This window comes from Ochlerotatus camptorhynchus, unplaced genomic scaffold (genome assembly GCF_037179485.1).
Source record: "Ochlerotatus camptorhynchus isolate MF236.1 unplaced genomic scaffold, CSIRO-AGI_Acam_v1.1 ptg000526l, whole genome shotgun sequence".
Classification (NCBI taxonomy): domain Eukaryota; kingdom Metazoa; phylum Arthropoda; class Insecta; order Diptera; family Culicidae; genus Ochlerotatus; species Ochlerotatus camptorhynchus.
Window position 1 is genome coordinate 20,006 of NW_027041010.1, and position 18,629 is coordinate 38,634.

Consider the following 18,629-nt stretch of genomic DNA (forward strand, 5'->3'; position numbering starts at 1 on the left):
CATAAGACCCCCTTCTGTCTCGCAAAATCAAAATCAAAAATCAAATCAAATAATGGTTACACTTAAAATCGTTTTGAAAGTTAAAATATTGAAAAAAAAAAAAATCCCGTTTTTGTCAGCCTAATTTCAGATGGGGCTGACAAAACCGGGAAAGCACTGTATACAATTTTGAGAATGAATTTTGTGTGTGTGCGGATTTTAAACGGTACACCCTTTTTATTGTAAGGTTCAGTTCCAAAAAACCATAATTTATAAAGTTAAAGCCGGCGCCGGTGGTGTAGTGGTAAGCGTGACTACTTTCTCACCCCGATGGGTCTGGGTTCAATCCCAGCCGAGGTCGGTGGAATTTTTCTGAGGTTTAAAAATCTCGGGTGACGTCTTCCTTCGGAAGGAAAGTAAAGCCGTTCGTCCCGGCCTCGGTAGTGGTCCATGTGTGTTAAATGGGTGCGATATCCTACGCAGGTGTGGTAGCTGCCTTCATGCACATTGCACCGATATCCGTCGGTGATTGGCACTAGATTGTGGAACAGAGACCGACGTTAAATAAAGGAATGAAGACATAAAGTTAAAACTTTATCACACATACGTTCAAGTAAAGTTCCATAACAATTTCAGTTAAAGTTAAGCAGGGATTGTAAACAATTTTAACCATTTATGGTAAGGTCAAGTAATGGCTGCATACCGTGAATTCCATTTATGTAGCGGAACGATGGAGAATAAACATGATAAAAGGACCCAAAACATAGCACAGAGAACTGGTTTCATAACACGGGGCTTTTCTTCAAGTGTCCAAAACGCTGTCAGTTTTTAAAAAACGTCATTTTTCAGATTTCTTTATTATTTCCTCAATGTTAAATAATGTGTCAGTTTTCTGTTTCCAAACAAATACATAAAAATGTTCTATTCGCTACAATGATCTGTTGTAAATGCATTCTCCGGCGAACGTTCCTATCGCTCACTCGCTCTGGGTGCAGCGCCCGACATTTTTTTATGTGATCATGTTGTGTTTTCCTTTCATTATTGGAATTTTTACGAAACGAAAATTGTTCCATCGAAACAAAAAAATGGTAATGCGTGGTTTACCAACTTTACTTTTAGGTTAAAATAAAAAAAAGAATGATAGTTGGTTTCTACATCGTCGATTACAATGTGTGTCTATTTTTGTTCGTTTTGATATTTTGAGTCCCTAAATGCGGTTTTGAATTTTCATTTTCATTTGCTCCAGTCGTGTCAAGGGAAAATTTGTGTTCGACATATCCATCCATTCATAAATGAGCTAACCTAAGATTTGTTTTGTTTTCCAACTCATTAGCTGATGAATGATTACTATAAAGGAAGTAGCTACCAGTTGGGAAGGGAACTTGTTCGGGGAAACTAATAAGGCTAATGGCAGATACAAATAACTTGTGACGTATAATTTAAATCTAAATTATTTACCTATACAATTGGACATGTAAAAAAGAAGGAATAAGTAGACAGTGAATTGTTGATGTGGTTTTGTAGATTCATTTTATAAGTAGAGCACCATAGAATTAACAGAGCCTTGTCAGTGTTCGCTTTTGATAGGTAGAATAAGAGTTAAAACGTGTGATAAAATTTGAATAGGACAATCAAACAGGACAGGTGGTTTCGAAACGAGAAACGGACCTTTTTCAGGATATAGAGAATGATTTCGCAATTTTGAAAGGATTTGGGTGAAAAGTTGGAGAGTACATTGTATAGTTTATAAACAAAAATGAATACTGGTTAGTGGTTGTAATGATGAAATTATCTAATTTTCTATTCCTGTCATTCTGTTCTTACATTTGCGTGTATGTACGTAGTGATGGAAAACATAGTTTCACCCTCATTCCATAAATAGAACTGAAATCTTTCTTCGAGCTTGTTGATATTTTGAAGTTTAAATATAAAATAGTTGCTTGTTTGTTTGTTTGTTTGTTTGTTTTTCTTCATTTAACTTTTTTTCTCTCTTTTGTTTCAGTCATTGATTGTATTCTCTTCCGAACAGTGTACCTGCGCAATAAAAAATCTTATATCCTATAGACTTTTCAAGTGTCAAAGAAAACATTAGACCTAGTGTTCTTCAAATTTTATTGTTTTACAATGTTGTGTGAGTTTTACGAATTTTGTTGTTTTGCTAGCTGCATTTCGAATCAACTTTCTTTTTTCTAGACAAATACTATCTTACACATTTTTTTTCTCCGTAATTGATAATATGAGTTGTGTGTGTGTGAATCGGTTTGCGATTTGTTAATCTCAAAATTGTTCTCATTTATTTTCGTGTTTGAATGATTCGAGCTATGATCGACTTAAGTGTGTCTCCTAGTGATTTGCTATCTTTTCTTTTTACAAATTTGTGTTGTGTAAATTTATTATTCTACTTATATAATAATGTTTCCTTCGATCTTCTTATTTCAACAGTGATTTTACATCTGTTGAAAATCTTGTCAATTTGCATTAAACTGAAGTAAGAATGATGTTGCAGCGAAAAATCGAGAGATCACTCATTAAAATTTTGATTTTCGTTCACACAAACAGACCTTAATGGCGAAACTAGGAGCAGCATATGATCTACCGTAACACAAAAGTAGTATAAATTTTCTACGACACAAAGTAGCTATTACGAAAGGTTCACGTTAAAATAAATAAAATAAGTTAACCTAGAAAAAAGTATCAAAAGTGAACTAATGCTAGAGTTAGTCTTGGCGTTTAGCACTAAATGGTCGCTGCCGTCGAGCTGCTGTCAGACCTCCGTTTGCTGCACTATGTTGGCCCATTTGACCTTGTTTTGCTTGGGCCGGGATGGCCCACCGGATGAGAGGGACGAGGTGGACTGATGTTGCTGCGGTTGCTGCATCGGCCGCTGCAGCTGCTCCTGCTCGTACTCGGAATCGTCGATTTCGCACAAGTGCGTCGATAGGTCGCTATTCGAATGATTGGAGCTATTCAGATTTCGGGGATGGCTAAGTAGGGAGCTTCCTTCTCCTAAAAGAAATTGAACTGATTAGTACATATTGCTGAAAATTGTTAGAACTCATGCGTTTATCATTACCGCCACTGTGAAGAACTAGATCGATGTCACTCGGTTCCCGTCGGTTGCGCCGTTTCTGCGGGAATCCGTACGCTTGGATGTCCTCGTCGTCGGAGTCTACCAGCTGATGGGGACCGATTTCCAGTCCGTTCAGTGGCTTGCGGCTACCCACACCGGTCAGCGGTGCGCTCTCACCTTCCGTTTCACTCTGGATGTTGTACTTGGGTAAGTAGCTGTTCGGGTGTCGAAGATAACTATCAGCTGTAAATACGGAAAGAAGACCATATTGAGCATCATCATTATTCATGTACCGAAAGGGAAAAAGTGCCTTCAAAGTACTTACGTGTATTAACTTTTAAAGGCACTACGGATGAGCAGCAATGTAGAAAAATATATCAGACAGGGAATCTTGAGTACCACAATTCGAGCATTGGGATATGTAAAAAGCATTAACTAACCTGTATTGAATCTGTAGTCCTCACTGCCGCTATCGAGAGGATTCAGACATGGAATGGAAGTGTTTTGCTCGAAGCCCAACGATAGCGGCTGCTCGCTCTGGTCACACTCGGAGTCATCCACAAACTCGGACTCGTTGTCCTCGTTCAGTGTTTCGATGTCGCGTGCTGGGTCCACTGGTCCAAGGACTGCATAGAAGGAGAGGATCGTTAATGGTTGTGGAATAACTTTCGTTAACATTTAACAATCTAATATGGGCCCTTGAGATATTGGAACAATGTTACGAAAGAGGCCAGCACCAGACATGGCTAAAATAAAGAGCCTAAATTTATAAAGAGGCGACCTGTCAAAATTTGAACAATCGATTGTATGTCAAAATCATAGGAAAAGTCATTCCAATCGAGCAGAAGATCTGTCAAATGGATAAGATGTCATCTCTTTATAAATTCAGGCTCTTTAGGCTAAAACAGTAACTAGGGGAAAGTGGGGCAGATTGGTCACCTCAAGAAAATCCTCACTAATTATACCAAATTCAGTGAAAAATTCGAATGATGTTAAACCAAATGGAGAGTTTCAAGCCCTATTTACATAATGAATACAAATTGAGTATTAAAAGTAAACCTTTGAATCTGAAATTAAACCGTTGGGGTACAATCCTTGAAAACAACGGGTAAGAATATTATGTTCTGTTGAGGCTTTATGAAGGGTGAACAATTATTAGTTTTAGTTCTTCGCAGCTGTTTCACGTGATTTAATATGATACAGTCATATTTATGAAAACAATAATGCAATTTTGAAGAATTTAAGTTGAAATATTGCTCATATTGCCTCGAATGGCCTTAAGTAATATTTTATTAAGAAAATCTTAAATGTTTATCAAAATCAAGAACAACATCGTGTCATATAAGAAACCAATGACCATTTATAAAGCTGCTGAAGGAAATGAACTATAAGTTATAAGAAACTTCTGATAGACCTTATTTCCTGATTCAGAAATCTTATAACGGTTTTGACATTTTGAGCTAGTCTAACTTTTTTTTCGAATATTTTTATCTTCTTAGACTTAAATCAAATGTTTAGTTGAAGTAGGCTTCAAGCATTAAGCCTGCAACAGGGTTTTTTTTTTGTAAAATATGTTCAATAAGTAGATTTTTAAGCAGGTGGCCACATTGTCCAATTGTCCCATATTGCCCTGCTTTCCTCTGTCTATATACCGGACATGAACAAATGAGTTCTTAAATAAAACCTATCCACTTACTTGGAGGTAGCAGGTTGTTCTTAGGGTGCGACTCGTTGCTCTCGTTGCTGTGGAAGCTCGACGAGTCGGGCACCTCGCTGCCCGGGACTTCGGTGATGTTTGGCAGCGGATGGTGCCCCCGTACAACCCAGTCGGAGCAGTCCCAGTGGTAGGCGCCCTGCGACAGACCCGGTGATTCCTCGAAACTGTGCGGTGGTTGCAGATGGGTCGGCGAGTGTGGCATGTTGAGCAATCGGCCCGGCAGAATGCCCGTTTGCTGTTGCTTCAGCGAAACGGATCGGTGGGAATCCAGTGACGTTATCGGACTTATTCGCTTCAGATCGTTGTTGATTTTGTTATCGGTGAAGGTTTGCATGTGCATCTGATCGGCCCACTTTTGTTTGTGCAGAGATTCCGTATCGCTGGAGGGGTGGCCACTGTTAATGTTAACCATCTGTTGATTCGGCCGGCACGACGCTTTCCGATATTCTGGTGGCACATTTTCCAGCTCATCGCCAGCCGAACCGTAGCTCCTCAGTGTGTCTAGATTATTGTATTGCAGCATGGCGTTGCACGTGTAGGCGTGGTCGTTGTTACTACTGGGAGTGTACGATACAGGCCTTTGTTGCATATCCCTCTGGATGATTTCCAGATTGCTCATTTTAGATGATCTTTTGTATTGCGAATTGTCAGACACAGGATTCAATACCATTGCCTTGGGATCGTTGTTAATTTTTTCGTGTCGATGAGTTCGTCTTTTCTTTCGGCAGGCGCACACAACTCCCCATATCACTATCACTAGAATCACGATAACGGCTATACTGAAACCGACAATAATCCACTGCTCTTGGGTAACCTGATTGAAGGGAATCCGCAGTGGGAACGAATACATAGGATCCCCACAACTCGTACCAGTCATTTCAGGTGGACAAACGCAACGGAAGCTGCCAGCTTCATTGATACATGTAGCTCCATTATTACAAGGTTGCTTCTCACATTCATCAATGTCGATTTCACACGTTAATCCAGTATATCCTCTACACATGCATAACGGTCCATCATCGCCTTCTTCACAAACGCCACCATTTCTGCATGGATTTGGCGTACAGAACCGGCCATAATCACACCGTTTACCGGACATTCTAGCCGGACAATCACAGGTGTAGTTACCGAGTCCTGCCTTGGTGCACTTTCCACCAAACAAACACGGCGATGAAGCGCATGGATCTTGATCTTCTTTGCAGAATTTTCCAGAGAATCTCGAGTGACACAAACATTCAAAGTTACCCGCTCCAATATCGGTACATGTTCCGCCATTCCAGCAAGGTTGCGTTCCACAAACTCCCAGTGGCACCAAGATAGATGAAGCATCACAGCTGAATTCTACGTTAGCGAATCGACGAAGACTGGCGACCGAACTTGCACCATTCATGTGCAAAGGAACCGGAACCTTCGATAACTTGATTTCATCCATGCATCCCGTATAACCACGCTGAATGTCCTCGAATCCCAGCACCGTTGGATGTTGCTTCACTTCCGCTCCAAAGAAGATATCGTCCGACTGTAGATTCAGCACACCATTTACACCTGGAGCATTTCCATTTGCCACGTGTTTATTATCCACAATCACCCGGGCACTGTTCCCGTCCCGTTCTAAGCGTACCTCGTGCCATAGACCATCCGATACAAAGATGCTAGTCACACTGACCATTCCTTCTCCGGAGCCCAAATCGAAACGGTACTGAACCACCCCGTTTACAATCTCCAGTATATTGTAGTCCACCTTACCCGCCGAGTACATGATATTTCCTGTCGGTTGCACCGTTCTTATTCGTAAACTTAGTATCAGTTGATCCTCCAGATTCTTTCTGGCAATTTCTTTTTCCACCCTGTATTGAGCGTAGCTCTTTCCACTAAACGACACAGGATTCCGCGGTGTGTAACATGTTTCATCATTGCACTTACTGATGTCTCGATCGCACTTTGGTCCAGCGAAACCTTCCGGACAAATGCAGTGATAGCCTTGGTCGGATGAATCCGGAACACAGTTTTTGTAATTCTGACAAGGTGATTTGGAGCACTCATTCACTGCATGTTGGCACTTGTCACCACCGTAGCCTTCCTTGCAACTGCATTCCATCTTGTGAATGTGACGAGCCGATACGAAGCTCGTTACGTCCGTCGAAATTGGGTTGACTATCTTAGGGTCCAGCACCAATTTGTCTTCACATTCGCCGTGAATACAGAAGTTTGGCAGACATTTCGATTTGACAACTTCGTCTATTTGTAGCTTGGTGGCATCTTCGATCTCTTCCAGATTATCATCAATTGCTTTGCGAATCTCGTAAGCTGAGTAGTATCCCATTTGTCCTTTCCGTACGGTGAACATCACATCCAAATCCAGCATGGTTCCACGTCGGTTGCGAGTTCTTTCGAATTGCTGAGTAACGTTTTGAAGGCCAGATTCGCGCTTTAAGCGATGGTGAATGAGATTGATATCATCGTTTGATTTCTGCACGGAGATGATAATGATATCTTTGATCTTACAACCCATCGAGTTCCGCACCGAGCGAATAAAGCCTTTTCGGTGACTTAAGATAAAGGACTCTGGACTTACTTTCGTGAAGCGAATCACAATCGAGTTTGTTAGCATCTCGTCCGTAATTAGTTCGACGGCAATCTTCACAATCGTATACGAAGCAAACTTGCCATCAGATACTGTAACGTTAACTCGGTAGTCTCCTACATCCAGTCGAGGGAATGCGTACAGTACTCCATCGTTACGGGATATGTTGAAAAGGTTCATTGGAGAGTACAGGACTCCAGCGGTGATAGCTAAGGCGAAGGTAAGTGTATCGTACTGGTCTTGGTCGGTAGCGAATACTTTTCCTATTACTCCACCTGGGTATTCATCATGGAAGGAATTGATTGAGACATCCAGCGGAGTAATGACAGGAGGGTACTGAGATTCCTCTATTATTTTGATTGAAACCCAAGTGTCCGAGTACAGTGGAGGTGATCCATTATCGAATACGCGGACCTGCAGTAGATACGAATCCTTTATTTTACTATTGAAGCGAGATGCCGTTCGCAGAATGCCATCCTGTTCAATACGAAAAGCACCACCATCGTTGCCAGAACGGAAATCGAACGTGTACGGGGCGGCATTTGGAGCAGTGTCAGCATCAGTAACCTCGAACTTAAGCAGCGTGTAGCCAATTTGTTTGTCTTCTTGGACAACTGCCGTGTAGTTCTGATTCGTGAATACTGGAGGATTGTCATTGGCGTCGGATATTTCAATGTTTACAAGAACATAAGTACTCAACGGCGGGCTTCCATGATCTCTTGCTTGAACTTCCAGCACGTAGCTGGAAATGGATTCCCGATCCAGAGTTCCCGCCACGGATATGTAACCGGTATCTTCCTCTATGGAGAACTGACCCATTCGATCACCTCGCTCGATTCGATAACTGACACGACTGTTCTCTCCCGAATCCATGTCATTTGCCCGTATCTGTAACATCTTGTCTCCCTTCTGGGCATCTTCGCGTATTGTAGCCGTGTACGAGTTGGCAGTGAATTGTGGCGGATTGTCATTACAGTCTGCTACGGAGATATTAACCGTTGCCAAATTGCTTAGTGGAGGAGTTCCACCATCTACCGCCTGTATGGTCAGGAAGTAGTCTTTGGCCCGCTCGTAATCAACAGTATCAGCCAAAAATAGAATACCAGTTTTGTTGTGCATGGAAAACTTGCGATGTTCGTTGCCTCCGATGATTGAGTATGTGATTTCCGCGTTGATTCCAGTATCCTTCGAGGTTGCTAGCACTCTGAGGACGTCCGAACCGATGGAGCTATCTTCTTGTACCGAAGCGAAGTAGTGTTTAGAAGTAAACTCTGGAGGATTGTCGTTGATGTCCTGAACGTTTACGACCAGGAAGGCCGAATTGGACAGAGGAGGATTTCCTTGGTCCGTAGCACGAACCGTCAAATTGTAGACAGCTTTAATTTCTCGATCTAGAGGTTTGGCCAAGGTAACAATTCCGCTATCTGGAGCTATCTTGAAATGATCCCGATAGGAATCAATGAACGAATACTTGATCTTTCGATTGATGCCAATGTCAGCGTCTGTGGCATGGATCTTGGTAACTAGAGTTCCTACTTCAGCATCTTCGGGAAGAGTGACACTATACGGGTTCATCGAAAAATCTGGTGGATTATCATTCAAGTCGGTGATTGAAATTTCTATTTGTGAAGAACACTCCCATCCGGGGTGATCGCGATCTTGGACGTGAGCGACGAGGTGGAACTTTGATTGCGTTTCACGATCCAATTGTCTAGCGGTTTTCAGTTGACCTGAATCCTTATCGAGGTTGAACTCTTCAGCACCATTACCGGTGAGATAGAACCGTAATCGACTGTTTGCTGGTTCATCGATGTCGTTCGCTTGGATTTGCAGGACGAATGTTCCAAGGGGAACTCCTTCGCTAAGCTGATTTCGATATCGGTACTTCAAACAATATGGAGGATTATCGTTGGCATCGAGCACGGAGACTGATATGTTTGTTGTCGATGTGTACTTTCCATCGGTGACGATGACGCCCAGTTCATACTGTGATATGCTTTCGCGATCCAGGGCTTTTACGACAAAGACTTCTCCACTGTTTTTGATTTGGAACTGAGATAGAGGATCACCCGAAATTATGTAGTATTCGATAGGGGTTTTCAAATCTACGTCCTTGTCCGTAGTAGCAATTTGCAGTACGACAGTACCGGGCAGTGCATCTTCGATAACACTAGCTTTGTAGTGAGATTCTTTGAATGTTGGAGGGCAGTCATTGTAGTCCTTTAGTCGAATAATGACCGTTGTACGAGTGGAATGTTTCGGTTGGCCATTATCGGTGGCGAGAACTTGGAATTTGTAATCTTCTCTTTTCTCCTTGTTCAGAGGAACGAGAGTGGTGATCCATCCGGTGTAGGCATCGATGTCAAATATATTGACAATGTCACCAACATCCGCGGAGAGAGAATATCGTATGTCTCCGTTGGAGCCACTGTCCGAGTCTCGTGCAGTAAGCTTCATGATCGAGCTTCCTTTCTCGATGTTTTCTGCCAAAGCAAACGAGTATGGGTTGCTTTCGAACATTGGTGTATTGTCGTTTTCATCTTGTACGTGGAGATTGACATCGGTGACTGCCGTCAGAGGAGGACTGGAATCAGTTTCAGCAAGGATGGCTATCAGATGAATGTCATTTATCTCCCTGTCCAGTGTTTTAGCTAGCCTCAGTTCGCCAACATTATTGATCGAGAACTGTGGCTCTTCGAGTTCATCCGAAAGAATACGATACTTGGCCGTTACGTTTCCGGACAGCTTCAATCTAGTGATAACCGTTCCCGGAAGTGAGCTTTCGGAAAGGAAAAGTAGTTTTTCCTTCTTCTCGAATACTGGAGGATTGTCCGCTGAACTCATGATGTAGATGTCAATAGGTACATCAGAGTACAGAGATGGAACACCGCAGTCATTGGCACGGATGAAGAATTGGAAGAGCTGGTTTTCTGAGCAAAAAAAAAAAAAAATAGAATCAATTAATAATGTCTATTACAATCCTTACGGAAACACTTACCCCATTGCATAGCACTTTTCCTGAGATAGATTCCTCCAGTATTCTCATCGATTCCGAACAGTTCTTTGATTCCGCTATTTTGCGAATCAAAGATCGAATACTTAACCACTGCGTTCTGATTGTCATCAGTATCTATCGCCTTGACTCGGAAGAACGTCGTATTGATAGTTAAGTTTCCTTGTATCAACGCCTTGTACTCGCGAAGAAGGAACACGGGAGCATTGTCATTTTCATCGCCAATGTTTACCCTAACTGTGGTAAAACCCGCACGGCCACCAGAATCTACGGCCATAATCGGTATCTCGTAGAGTTTCTTTTCTTCACGATCCAGCTTCTTCTTGGTCACGATTTCACCCTTCTCTTTATCTATGGAGAAGTATTCCTGTATTTCGTCCGAAATGATGTAGTACGACAGTCGCCCGTATTCTCCAAAGTCCTTGTCCAGTGCTTTGACCTGTAATGAAAGATACATAAACTCTTTAAGTACTGTCAATTCATGTCAAGTATTTCAGAATGGTATAGACCAAGTGCCATTTCATAACCGTTAAACTTTTCTCTCTCATCAAGGATGCATTCAACCAACCAACACACCCACATATATTGTCGGTGCTGAAACATGACCCCATGAAAAATAATGGTAATTGTATCGTGGCAAACAATTAGCATTCATCGTTTCTTTGTTCACAGCTCTGCAGATTCGCCATCGTGATAGGGGTGGTTCTCGGTAGGTACCTACCCACCATACATCGACACAGTCAGTCAACTCGAGTTCAGAGTCGGAGAAATTTGAATCCTGCTGCTTTGTTATCGCTTTGCTTTTAACACATACCTACCAACCAACACAAGCCAATACGGTCGGCCGGTGGTGTGGTGAGGACCAATTGTTAAAATTGCAAGGCTGCCGTGTGAAATCACACGGCTGAGCACTGATTTATTTTCCATCATAAAATTTAATTATCAGCACGCGCGAGTGTTGATTGGCGCCACCGCCCGCGATACCTAACGGCATCATGTTCATATATTGCTCGCCTTGCCGGAAAAGCACTGTTCACGGTAACAGGAGGAAGCAATTCGTCGTGGGCGGTGGGTGGTCTGAATTTTGCATACACTGTACCGAAACATCATCCTCTGTTCGTATGAATCCTCCGACTATTCACATCGAAACACCGAACTAGTTTTTGCGAATGAATCGGGTGACGGTTGTTTTGAAATTAGATGATATTCCTATCGAATACAGGATGAACAATATACAAAAAGCGAACGCACCTGTGGAATGATTGTCATTCCAAATTGAAATGCATATGGTATTGGTTCAGACAATTAACCTCGCAATTAGCACAAAATAACCATACAAAAAATGTTTCATGACTTGTTGTTCAAAACGATAATGCAGTAATAATTCAATCTTAGGTCATTTGCTGATTAGAGGTGGCTCACGAGATGAAAACGAATCTACACACAAAAAACAAAAATTGTTGCTTTAAGAATAATGCATGATCAAATTATAAGTTTCCCAAATTTCGTAGTTTCAACTATGATATTTTTTAAATATAAAATATTTTTTTTTGATTTAAAAGTGTTTTTTTCATTTTCGGCTTGTTATTTTAAAAGACATTTTTTTAGAATAAAAGTTGTAAAATTGTCAAAAAATCTCTTCCTTGCGAAGTTTTTGACAGTACTGTGTTTCCCGCCAAATTGGACATGCGAAACAAACAAACAAAACAAAAGCAGCTGTGAGAATTAGCTTGAGCAGCAGCAGTTTCTTGAACTTTCCCACATTTTCATCCACCGGTGCGCTTGTTTCTCTTCTGTAAGATACAAATAATAAGATGGAGACATCCGTGGTTACGCTATGAAGTGGAAGGATCGGAAGAATCCTCCAGCTGCGGGATTTGGAGGTAAGATGATGAAATTTTCGAAGAGTTTGCTTGGTTCCGATTTTCCTAATTGATGTGTTTTGATTTTCAGCAGCCTCGTCAGACTTGCCGGAAAGGAAGGCTACTCCCACCATCACCATCACCAGCCGTTGAGCCAACTGTATATTTGTGTAAAACGCTTCCCATGCTTCAAGTTCCATAATGCCGTACCCTTTCAGTCAGCATCATATAAATAAACTAAATTATATATCATTAAATATGTCTATGCTTTATTTCTTTCAAAGTAAAAAGCAATTGAATTAAAAAGAATTCATATTTGAGATGAAAACATAAATCATTGCGATAAAACTGCCCATCTTTTAAATGAAATCCTTTCATGAGTCTATTTAACAAAATAGGTTTTTATATTGACAGTTCTACAATTCGATTTGAAAGTTTCAACTTTTAAAAGTAAAAAACGAGTTACTTTTGAATTGACAGTTAGCTGACTTTTGTTTTGAAAGCTAAAGACTTTCTACCAAAAAGAACCAACGATAACTTTTAATTCTACCAATGGATTTTTAAATTTTACTAACGATAGTTTTTTGTGTGTATGATCAGAGGTCGAAAGACAAAAGGACTAATGGACAAAAGGCCGAAAGGACAAAATAAAATCCTACAGGATGACAAGATCAGGTCAAAAAGCGGACAAACCACGGTTTTCCTACTATGAATGAATATAACATAAATACATTCATTTGAATTAATACATTTGATATACACTGCGGAAAACCTAGTTTCAATATACAAAACAACCCCGCTTTCAGCCCCTCCTCCTAGCTACGTCCAGTATTGTTAAAATAATCATATTTTATATTATAATACTAAATTATTATACGAAAGAACTTAGCTTGATTGTCAAAAAATTATATCCGGAGTGATTTGAGATTTGGGCGTAATTACTTTTGTAAACAAACGCTTCAATGGACGATTTCTGGCGAATAAAAGCTCAGCCTAGAAAATTAACAACACAAACAGGTAGAGGGATAATTTATCTAGCATGGGGTATAATTTAATCCCGAGATTGAGCTATTATTCGCGAGAAATCGGCGATTGACGTGTTTGTTTACAAAAGCAATAACGCCCAAATCTCGAAGTTCTCTGGATATGTATTCTTATATTTTCTTCTATTTCCTTATGATATCTGGGTGCATTATTGAATTTTGGCCATTCGACCTGTTGCCTCTCTTTGAACCATTCGACATTTTGTCTATTCGGCCTTTTGCCCATTCAACCTTTTGTAACTTTTGGAACCATTTGACGTTTTGTCCCCCTTACCATTATTTTATCTTTTGTTCCCCTACGCATCATTCGACCATTTGACTCCCTTTTAATCTTTCATACCTATTAAAAACAGTCGAAAGACAAAAGGTCGAAGGAGAAAAGGCCGATAGTCAAATGTTCAAATGGATAAACGATCGAAGGGACAAAAGGTCGAATGAAATTTAAAGTGACAACAGTTTGAATGAACAAAAGGTCGAATGGACAATAGTCGAACTAAACAAAAGGGCGAATAGACAAAAAGTCGTATGAAATAAAAATGGTTCAAAGGTCGAACGGATAAAATGTCGAATGTACGTAAGGTCGAATGGACAAAAGGTTGAATGGAAAACAAGGTCCAATAGACGAATGTTCAAATGGACAAATTAATTCAATCTAAACAAATTTTGTGACAAATTTAGGATGAGTTCTGTTAATGTGTTTACTAAATGTTCTATTTCCTGTTATGTATTGGATCAACTGATGGTCTTTGGAATAATTCCTGATCATCTGATTTTCTTGTAAGAATATTTAACAAAATTGATTTGATTTTTGGAATATCACTAGTTTACATCATATTTGAACTTTGTACGCTGATGGTCATTTCCCATGTAAAATCGTGCGCTTAACTCAAAAATGTAGCCTAAAAAAATTCAGTAGGATAGTTTTCGAAATATAATTAAAAAAATAAATTTCACTTAAAAAAATGTGTTTATTAAAATACAAATATCTCCGACTGTAATGAAACTATATTATTTGTTTAACTCCAAATTAAAGATGATAAATTGCTTTCAAACGTTAAAAGCCAATTTCTAATTGTACAACCACTACAAACATTTTTATTTACACTGCTTAAAAACTTAGCAGAAATTCAATTTTTCTTAGAAAAATGCAAAAAATAATAATTAATAAACAAACTATTAATCAACAACAATACCAATAATCTCACTGACAATTGATGTTCAGTTAATCGAATGAAAATTTTCTTTCCTTTGATTTGGCGTTAAAATAATTGATATAGTCACATTAAAACCGGAGATATTTGTTTTTCATTATTTAACTATATCTCGAAAACTGTCCTACTGCGATTTTTTGAATACATTTTTGGATTCAGCGCACGATTTTACATGAGAATCATTAGCCTGAGATTCAAGTTAATTTTGTTTTACTTTTTTTGTAAACTAGTGTAATTAGAAATCTGCAGAACAATAACTTATCAATCAGAAGAATTTTAAAAATGCCCAGAGAACATTATGCTGGTATTTGATCAATTAAGCTCTCTGCAATAATTCCTCATCAACCGACTTTTTTGCAAGAATATCTTAAATGCATGATTTGATCTACAGAACAATTAGAACAATCCCTGAAAACATTATGCAGGTAATTGATGAATTGAAGGTCTTTGGAATAATTCCTGATCAACCGATTTACATCCAAAAATATGTAAGAGGCATGCTTTGATTTATTGAACAACAAGAATATGCAGAAACAATACTAATATAGGGGAAATGGCTGTAATGTCGGCCTAAATGCCCCTTGGCAAGATGGACCAACCATTGTCTTAGTCGTCATCAGACAACAGCAAAAAAAAAAATGCCCCTAATTTGGGCCCATACTTAAATTCAGCAATGGACTAGATTTTCAATAGCGACCAACAATATCCATTAGTACCGTCCCAATGACGCGTTCATCTAGATTAAATATAAATATTGCAGATTTTTAGCGATGGACCCAATCTTAGATCCACAGACAAACATTAGAGTCATTTCTCCTACCAGAAGAATTTCCAAAACACCCAGAGAATAGTTTGCAGGTATTAGATCAATTGAAGGTCTTTGTAATAATTCCTGATCAACCGTCTTTCTTGCAAGAATATCTTAGAAGAATTATTTGATCTACAGAACAATTAGAGATCTCCAGCATAATAACTAACCAACCAAAAGAAGTGCCGAAACACCCAGAAAACATTATGCTGGTATTTGATCGATATCAGGTCTTTGGAATAATGTCTGATCAACCGACTGTCTTGATAGAATATCTTCGATTCATGATGTTATCTATTGAACAATTAGAAATCTGTAGAATAATAACGAATCAACGAAAATAATAGCCAAACTATCATGAGAACATTATGCATTATTTGATGACTGTAAGGTGTTTGGAATAATTCATGAGATCTTCAGAATAATATCTTATCAACCAGAAGAATCACCAAAATACTCAGACAACATTTTGTTGGTATTTGATGAATTGAAGGTCTTTGGAATAATTACATCTGTGGATTTCAAAACATTATTGTAAGCTTCAGAAGAGTTTAAAACAATTCACTAAAATTCTGTGTATTTCACATGTGTTTTGAAACTTTTTTTTATTGACTGAACATCACAAACCTTTGAGAAGCTTGTCGAAATCGCATATAAGCAGAACTTCTAGCCTAGCCTCTTCATAGTAGCATGCATAAGTAGCTAAGCTTTTACTTACTTTTACTTTAAATGATCTTTATTTCAGTCCAACTTGGATGATTACCATATACATTTTTCTAAGTGATTAAATTGCTTTCTTCATCTTTAGGTATGGGCAAAATTCAAAATTTGTTTTACAGAATTAGTCCTAGACTTAGTACACGGTTGACCACCTTGATGGGATTGGTTCGTTTTGTTTTTAGAATTTGAAGAGAAACTACTTGATACTACTATTTACAGGTTAAAACTAACCTACTCTACTATATACACTTAACCTACTATGTACAAATTGCTTATTAAAGCATGTTCAGAAAGATTGCATTTTTGGATAAATTTGGTTGTCATATCCTCAATTTTGGAATCTACTTTGGGAATTTCTGCCTCTTGATGGAGGTCTGCTATTCTTGTGTCGAATGGACGATCTAGGATCATCCTCAACACTCTATTCTGTGCAACCTGGATTTTGTTCCTGTGGGTCTGAGCGCACGATTCCCACACCGGGGCGGCATAGAAGATCGCGGGGGCTATGATCTGTTTGTAGACAGCCAGTTTGTTTTGCCTTGAGAGGCGGGATCTGCGGCAAATGAGCGGATACAAACACCTAACCAAGGCGGAGCACTTAACTAGGGTTTTCTCTATGTGCGAGCGGAACAGGAGCTTCTCATCGAACAACATCCCGAGATAAGTAACATCAGCGGACCACTCGACCCTTGTACCATCCATTATTACGGTACAGGAGGGAGACGGTTAAAGTTTTGGCGATTGTCTGTGAAGGAACATTTGGGTTTTCAAGGCGTTGATTTTGATTTTCCACGTGGTGGCATAATCAGTAAAGGTGTCAAGGCATCGTTGGAGCTTGTTCGTAATTTCACGAGGCATCCTACCCTTGACGGCTATCGCGGTGTTATCTGCGAACAGGAAGAACACGCAACCGTCTCCTAGAGGAGGGATGTCCGACGTGTAGATGCTGTAAAGCAGTGGTCCCAGAAGACTCCCTTGCGGAACACCTGCTGGGATCGGAAATTGTCCCGAAAGGGAACTATTCAACGACACCCTGAACGACCGTTGCTGGAGGTAGTTACGGGTGATTTTTACAAGGTATGGTGGAAAGTTGGAGTTACAAAGCTTGTATATAAGTCCGTCGTGCCAGACATTGTCAAACGCCTTTTCGACGTCTAACAAGGCCATGGCCAAAGTAACAAAGGATGTTATTCATCACCCACACTAGCTGATGATTGGTGGATTGCCTCTTACGGCACCCGAACTGTTCCGGAAGACGAATGTCATGTTCCTCCACAAACTTGTTCTGTCGGCTGAGGATCAATTTTTCGAACAGCTTGCTCAGCGCTGAGAGCAGGCTAATCGGTCTGTAGCTTGACGGTAGTGAAGGGTCTTTCCCAGGTTTGCGGATCGGGATGATTTTTGCCACCTTCCAGATGCTTGGAAAGTAGTGCAGCTCCAAGCATCTGTTGAGGATGGCAGCCAGCAGCGAGTGCTCCTCGGGCTGAGATTTTTCAACGCTAGGTTGAATATTCCGTCAAACCCGGGAGCCTTCATGTTCTTACTGTATTTCAGCGCTGAGCAAATTTGTTTCTCTGTAATCCGTTCTTCTGGAGGGACGGCACAAGGGGAGGCATCTAACGTCTGGACGCACTGCGCAACCTGGTTCTCGAGTGGACTTGGGATTGTGGAACCAAGCAAATGCGACCTGGGCAATGTGCTCCAAAATCGCATTAGCCTTCTCTTCGTTGATGATAAGCCGTTCGTCATTGACTCTAAGTGGTGGAATGGGCTTGGGGTGAAACTTCAGCACCAGAATGGTCTGGAACGGTCGTCCAGGTTCTGAACGAGCCGCTCGAAACTCTCGTTCCGGATTGAGACCATTCTGGAAGCGATCTGCCGATTCAGATCGACCATTTCGTATTTACGCTGCAGATCCCCAGTCCGCTGAAACTAGCGTCTACGAACATTTCTGAGCCGAATCACGAGTTTGGTGTGGGAATCAATTGCTTGAAACTTACCCCTCACAGGAACTCGTCGAACGCACTCTTCGTCAGCCACGGATATGGCTTGATGGAGACCCTCCAGGGCCCGGTCGATGTCCTCCACTGTGTCGAGCGGTGGGTTGTCGTCGATGTGGCGGTCGACCACGCGCCGAAACTGGACCCAGTTGACTCGATGGTAGTCCTTCCGCAGGCACGGTGTAGGGGCCACGTTGCAGCCCAGCTCGGTCAGCACCGGTTGGTGGTCCGAACTCAGGTCGTTGACGGCAACCGGCTTGGCTAATCCGGTGTTTGCCAACAGGTCCAGCGTCGATGGGTTGTCCGCCGGTGATGTGAAGGTTGGTTCGTCCGGAAACCAGACGGAATAGAGACCATGCTGGGAATGGTCGAATAGTAGGCGGCCGTTCTGGTTCTGCTGGTAGTTCCGCCAGGCCTCGTGCCGGGCGTTCAGGTCCCCATTGCGGGCATTGGTGCGGGTTATGTTGGCTAGGTCGTTCTTGAACTGCTGTGCTGTACCATTGCTAACGGTACATTGCTGGGGGCAGTAGGCGGCGATGAACCGGACGTTTCCGGTCGATGTATCCACCTCTACGCTGACGGCCTTGATGATGGAAGTGCGGTAGTGGGGTAGGGTGCAGTA

At 41.0% G+C, this 18,629-nt stretch overlaps 1 protein-coding gene across 4 annotated transcripts in view; it reads right to left on the reverse strand.

The window, feature by feature from the left end:
* Window positions 1-1,970: 1,970 nt before the first annotated feature.
* The window catches only part of kug (kugelei), a 375,801-nt gene continuing 359,142 nt past the window's right edge, over window positions 1,971-18,629 (reverse strand). For all 4 annotated transcript variants that reach the window (XM_065236080.1, XM_065236079.1, XM_065236078.1 and 1 more), the window contains 5 exons: window positions 10,349-10,802; window positions 4,746-10,280; window positions 3,490-3,675; window positions 3,053-3,292; window positions 1,971-2,985 (listed from right to left, as the gene is read on the reverse strand). In XM_065236080.1, the coding sequence (XP_065092152.1) occupies window positions 2,744-2,985; window positions 3,053-3,292; window positions 3,490-3,675; window positions 4,746-10,280; window positions 10,349-10,802 (6,657 nt within the window). In that variant the 3' untranslated portion in view covers window positions 1,971-2,743. The remainder of the gene's footprint in view (window positions 2,986-3,052; window positions 3,293-3,489; window positions 3,676-4,745; window positions 10,281-10,348; window positions 10,803-18,629) is intronic.